The 6,803-nt window shown below is 49.7% G+C and overlaps 1 protein-coding gene across 1 annotated transcript in view; it reads left to right on the top strand.

Moving 5' to 3' along the window:
- Positions 1-6,803, top strand: part of sash1a (SAM and SH3 domain containing 1a) — a gene marked incomplete in the record, with an annotated part of 149,453 nt that overhangs the window by 132,218 nt on the left and 10,432 nt on the right. Inside the window, 5 exon segments of the mRNA XM_062411402.1 lie at positions 434-855; positions 3,450-3,524; positions 3,748-3,891; positions 5,676-5,808; positions 6,604-6,773. Coding sequence (XP_062267386.1) covers positions 434-855; positions 3,450-3,524; positions 3,748-3,891; positions 5,676-5,808; positions 6,604-6,773 — 944 coding nt within the window.

Below are 6,803 nucleotides of genomic sequence, written 5' to 3'. Positions count from 1 at the left end.
CACCACTAATAAATCAATTCCTTTTATCTATCTTACAGTATTTAATTCTGATTGCATATCCAGTAAATTAATGTTCTTGTATTGTATTTTTAAATTAAGACTACAGTGTAAGTATCGAACATCTTCTGTCAATAGCATTTGTTGCTTGAAAATTTTGAAATATTTTTTAAGCTCTAAATTAATAAAGTTAAACAACAATAAAATGTGTTTTTGGAAATTGATGACAGGGTGTAAAGAATTAGTTTTTTGGCAAAGTCATATATTCTTGTCTGTCATAGGTTTTTCTTGATACTCAGACTTTAAGAATGTGTTTTGAAATGTCTGCTGCTTAGCTGTGGTGAGTGAAAACCACAGAGTTGTCATGAGACTGCAGCGAGACTGATGTTTAAATCCTCCCGAATAACAAACTGGTGGATGTTTCTGTCTGGTTTAGATTTTCTGAATCTGGACTCACCTCTCACCTGTGAGGACAACACAGCTCTGTACACGGGGGTCCTGAAGAAGCCTCCTCTGCCCCAGGAGGCCTCTCTGCCCTCCCTCACCCAGGATCAGCTGTCTCTGGACGGAGACACGGACAGTCTGACCACCTCCCCTTCCTCCAGCAGCTTGGACACCTGGTCCGGACACAAGCTGGTCAAAACCTTCAATAAGTCTTCCAGCAACCACGGTCTGATCCGGCCCCCCAGGAGGACCCCGGTGGGCTCTGGCGTCCTGGGAGGTTCCATCTCCGGCGTCGGAGGTAGCGGCTCTTCCTTCTCGGAGTTGGATGGCTGTGGACTGGACGACGAGGGGAAACTGTCACGCTCCACGACCGACGGCGAGATGCGGAAGGCCCTGAGCTCCATCTCCCATGGGGTAAGTAACAACGAGGCCCTCTATGCCTACTATGGGCTCACCAAACCCCGTCCCAAGCCCCACTCCCAGTCTCGCCTCCTGATCTCCCTGGATGACGGCACAAAAGGCAGCCCCAAGCACCAAACTGCCAACCGGCACCACGGCAGCTGGACGCACCGGAAACCCGACCCCAACTACGCGTACTCCACCAAGCACCTTCTCTACCAGCGCTCGCGCAATCCCAAGACCCCCGTCTCCCCCCTGTCTGTCACCCCCTCCTCCCCGGCCCGCTGTGATATAGCCAAATCAAAGGGTTTGGGGAGCGGGGGAGGGGGCTGGGTGTTCCCCTCCCGCAGGCTGCGCGGGCGCACAGCGGTCAGTGAGCTGAACATCACCTATGTGGTAGAGCGGAGCCTGTACGGTCACCTCAACTGGGCCCAGCTGGTCCGCCCGGTCACCCTCAGCCGCGCCGAGCGCTGCTGCCTATTGGAGGAGGACCGTGAGGCGGACAGGAAGTGGGCGGCCAGCGTGGACCGCTGCACCAAGCGGGTGCTCTTGCGCATCCAGCAGAAGTCTGTGAGTCTGGGACCGTGAGGTGTCCATCGGCCGCCTCGTGTGAGCAGGACTCGGTGTACTTCAAAGTTGCAGAATAGCTTAGAGGGTCGAGTTGAAGGTGCAGCTAACACAACACAACAGACACACACAGGGCGGGTCTTCAACGCATCCGTTTAGAGACTTCCACATTTAAGTATTGCAGCCGTGCTCATGAACTGGAAAACCCAGAGGAGCCATATATCCATCACAGCCCCGAGAGGGAGGTCTCCTTCCTTGACCTTTCAGTTAATGCCTTTTGGCTTTAAACCTTTTTACTGGGTCTGAAAAGGAAATGATCACGGGACGTGCAGTGCCCCAGTTCAGGTATTAAGTTACGGCGGAGGTTTCATAAGTGCCTTTTATAAATGTCAGATCCCCGAAGAACCCATGCACCCGCACAGTCACACTGATCCCTGTGGGCAGAGGAGATGTCTTACGAGCTCGGAGCCGCTCGTCCTCAGAACTGCACGGCACGTATCCTCGGAGACTCGGCGAATGGCCTTATTAAGTCAACCGCAGTGACTGATGCGTCTTTACACTCATCAACTTTCAGATTGATATCACAAGGCTGCGCCGTGACAGACTGGAAACAGAAAAAAACAGGTCAACTACATCTACTGATAAATATTTACACCAAAGTGAATATATAACTGTTAAAAAGCACGAACAAAGGTCTGCTTCAACTTTAAACTTCTTACGTGTTCCCCGCTTATCGGTACATGTAGCGACACACACTCTAGGGGGCGATGTAGAGGAGCTATCCTGCAGCTTTGAGGGAACCTGGATCCTATCGTGTCGTGGTGAAATCACTGGAGGCCGCTCTCATCCAGAACTCTCCGAATCCACTTTTTTATGTTGTGGCTTTTCGTGTTCTACTTTTTTGGGCCCTTGCCTCTATAATTGCAGATGTGAATTTTTTTTTTTCCGGTTGTTTTTTCTTTTTCCTTATATTTATCATCGAAAGGCTTCTTTCTTTTTTTTTTTTCTGGGTGCATGTCCATTCCATCAAACATCACCATCACATTGGACGTCTCTCTCTCTCTCTCTCCGAACTGTTTTATATATCTCTCCTGGGAAGTTGTGATGTGGACTGCAGCTGTGGACATCTAACACAGAGACACTGAATGTGCGAGTTCCTCTCAGGCGGACGCTGCTCATCCAGGGGAGTCGTGGGAGTTTAGTCCAGTAGATGAAATGTTTGTGAAGCGGAGGAGAAAAGCCATGGAGGGTTTTTTTGTTGGCAGATATTCTATGTGCATATGTGTGTCTACATCTTTTGTGAATGACCTGATGCAGAGCTTGGGGAAAGATTTAAAAAAATCTGATTAGCGATAAAATCCTATTTTATTCGCCCCCCCCCCCCCCCCCCCCCCCTCCAACCCCCCTTTTCTCATGTCACTTTGTGTCTCCCCCTTAATGTGACCTCTGAAGCCCGCACCCCCCCACTGTCCTCTCCAGAAACAACACGCTCCCTTTGAAAAGATTCCTGATGAGAATAACACATTGTCGCCCTATATGTTGCATGTGTGCATTTCTCACGATTAACCACACAACGGATCCCATTAAAGGGCCGGGCTGTAATGACCACCCTGCATTTTGACTTGTAAAAAGCACAAGTGTGTATTTTTGGCTCGACCACATCAAGTGGACGTCGATTTCTCTCCAGGGCCTCGCGTCGTAGTCCGACTGCGAGCTCTGCACGGTCAGTGTAGCCGCTCCTTTTCCCCCCGAAAGGCCTCTCAGGCCGTTTTTTAAAGAGGAGCTCATATAACGGTTTGTGTTACATCACGTCTGTTGGCTGTCCACAGTCCCATATGACATCATGCCCCCACATATGTCACAAGCCACGTCCCCCCCGTCCATTAATCAAACCGCTGCCCGTGTCCCGCCAAGCATGACTCATCGTGTGTTGACCCTCGTTGGGTGTGGATTGGGGGGGGGGGGCTGCTCTAACGTGACCTTTTTTTTTTTAGCGTAACTCATTTTGACTGTGTTTTGCACCCCCCCACCACCTCCCACAGAGAACGTGCAGCTTCGGAGGCTTCGACCTGACCAACCGCTCGCTCCACGTGCTCAACGCGGGCTCAGAGGTCAACGTAAGTGACCGGCGGCTTTTAAAATGACCAGAGGATGCGGGGGGGGGGGGGGGGGGGGGGGGGGGACACAAGCCGAGGTCGGCCTGTCCCGCCGAATCACCATATCTCCTCTGTTTACTGCCTTGTTTTTGTGATTCCTCCCCCCTTTGCCCTTTGTTTTCCCCCGTTCAATCTCTGTCACTCTTTGTTCATCCTCTCTTTTTACTCTTTCTTGTCGAAACAGAATAAGGAACAAGAAGCTATCTACAGAGAAGTGGTCAAATCCCCCACGACGTCCCGGATCTCGCTGGGCAAGAAGGTGAAGTCGGTGAAGGAGACGATGAGGAAACGCATGTCCAAGAAGTACAGCAGCTCCCTGTCCGAGCAGGTCAGACAAAAACACACTCGGCTGCACACAATCGCATAGGGTACGTTGAGTGTGTGTAACCAAAGTCCGACCTCAACTTTGTTTAAAACCCAGCAAACACAATCTACACACTGTGTTGAATCCGTTGGAGAAGTGAGCCTGAGCACAGCTGTACAGAAACAAAAAACAGGCTCCCCATAGTGCTGCAAACATTTGGAGGAAGTTGTGCAGCGTAGGCCACACACTCTGTCCACGGGTCGAGAGCGGGCGGGGGGGGGGGTTTGTGTTAGTTACAGAATAAACAAGGAGCACTAAAAACATACATGTGGATTCCAACCTCTGCCGCGCTCTCGCCGGGCCCGGTGTGGACGGGGCGCGGCCCTCTCTTCACGCTGAGGTCATGCAGAAGAAGTGCCCCCCCCCCCCCCCCCCCAGGCTCGTTCTTAGGAAATGAAGATTTTAAGTGTGAGTGTGTTAAATGGCCGACTCATCCGCTCTGGGCCTTCATTTTTCTGGGCATCCAGTAGCTCCACCAGCTCCACCAGCTTCACCAGCAGTTGATGTCACCCTAAAGAATACGTCAGTAAGGGACAGCTGAACATCTGTCCGTCGCGGTGACCCACATTTCCTGGCACGAGTCACGGAGCCGTCGGGGCAGGAGAGAGCAAAGAGAAATATATTCTCATCTCATAATCTCTTGAGCGTGGTCATTTTATAGACCACACTGCCACCTAGTGGAATACTGGATCAAATAAAACATGGACAGTAGATGTCCACAGGTTTAAGGATGTTGCTGCTTCGTTATTAGCATTAAATCATTTAAAAGAAAACATTTGGCCTTTGTGAGGTAATAAATTACTTTAACGGGCAGATTGAATCGTGTCACTGCCTCCTTAATTTAATGTAGTTCCTCTTGAAGTAAGTTGTTCCAACCGGACATTAGACGGTCAGTCAACCGCAGGGAAATCTGTTCAAATCCTCTTTTATTCTGAAGGACTTTTATTGGCTGGAAGTTTTCGTTGCCTCCTGTAGTGCCGCCTGATGTCACTTGACCACATGAGGGATATGTTCACTTTTTAAGTGTCTTAATGCAGAACTCACATGTTCGCATGACCAGTGAAGGTTTTATCGTCCACTGTAGTAATTTCTGGATGCTGAAGAAAACTCTTCCGCCCGAAGCGACTCCAGCGTAACGGACGAGGAACAAAAAACAACACAGTGGTCGTCTGTGTATATTAAATCGCTTTATACAGAGCTGTGACCCAGAAGAGTTTGATTCTTCACATGAGGTCTTGAGAATTGGTTTAACGCAGACTTTTTAGACTTCCTTCCGAGGGTCACAGGGCCGGCTGGAGCCAACCCCAGCTCACATCGGGGCAGATCCACCCTGGACAGGTCACTAGAATATCAGGGGTACAATCTAAAGAAACCAGAAAACCATTCACATTCACGTTCACATAAAACAAGACAAAATAAAACCCACAAACCCCAAAATATTAGGAAGGCATCCAGAATTTGTATATTCTTCATAATCAACACAAATGACACAATTGTGTTATCACATTAAGGGTGAAAACTCAGTTGTATATGTGTCTGTCTCTTTAAGACACCATTAAAATAAATAAAATACAATCCTTATCATGCCTCTCACTTTTCTTATCTTATCTCCCCCACATGTCAACTTATTAAACTTTCCAGTCTCAACATTTCTGTCTTAGTCTGTCCCCTGTATCCAGTCATCATCACCCATGCTCATATCTCTCTCTCTCTCTCTCTCTCTCTCTCTCTCTCTTTGTGTCTTTCAGTCCAGTCTGGACGGAGCCCCCGGTTCCCCTCAGTCCCCCCAGCCCGACACCGACTCTCTGGAGAAGCCGAAGCTGAAGGCCGGCGGCTCGGTGGAAAGCCTGCGCAGTTCACTCAGCGGACAGAGCTCAATGAGTAAGTGGAGAGTCGTTATTCTAGAGAAAGCACACAGGTTTTTTTTTCAGATACGATTCTTCTGATATTGTGAAATAAGAGAAAACATTATGAGGATTATTTTCATCCTGCATATTTTGGCAGCACGTAGCTCCTGTAAACGTCTGAATGAAAAGACAACCCAAAGTTTTAAATATCCTCTCAATGCAAAACACCTGTGATGTGTAGCGGTTGCGGGTTTCAGATCCAGACAGGTGACGTAACCTCCACGCTGCGTCTGGCATTACATGTCCAGTGATCCTCTCTGTTGATAACACCCAGCTCCCCCAGCTGCCTCAACATGGGTTCCGAGCCCGTTTTCATCCTCTCGGGTCCTCTCATCCAATCACATCCTCTGATTACTTCAGCCTGGTGTTTGCGTCACGTCTCTGCAGATACATTTCCCCGCCGCTGTTTTAAGTTGAGAGTATGAATTGAACACTTGGCCGACTCGAAGCGATTCAGAGCCGAGGAACAGCCGCACGAACATGCTGCAACGATTAGGTCGGAAGTCTTGCCTCTTTGGTTTCCACACGTCGACGTGATTCCTGCACCGTTTGCGCGGACGCTTGAATACTCAGCTTCTCCCAGGATGTGCAACACACGTGTCCAGGACCCAGTTAAACTCTTGACTGACACAGAAACTGACTCAATCTCGACTTGAGAAAAACCATTCGACCTTAAACCGTGACGATGGGGAGATGCTCTGATGACAGTTTCAGTCTGGATCGACTGTGTTGGACATGTCCTAGCTTCTCTAAACGTGTCTGTGTCCAGGTGGTCAGACGGTGAGCACCACCGACTCATCGGCCAGTAACAGAGAGAGCGTGAAGTCGGAAGATGGCGACGACGAGGAGCCGCCGTACAGGGGGCCGTTCTGCGGTCGGGCCAGGGTCCACACTGACTTCACCCCCAGCCCCTATGACTCCGACTCCCTCAAGCTGAAGGTAGAACACACCTCTGGGACATTCATTATT

This window comes from Platichthys flesus, chromosome 18, assembly GCF_949316205.1.
Source record: "Platichthys flesus chromosome 18, fPlaFle2.1, whole genome shotgun sequence".
Taxonomy (NCBI): domain Eukaryota; kingdom Metazoa; phylum Chordata; class Actinopteri; order Pleuronectiformes; family Pleuronectidae; genus Platichthys; species Platichthys flesus.
Note: the sequence above shows the minus strand (reverse complement) of the source record. Positions and strands in the feature narration are given on the sequence as shown.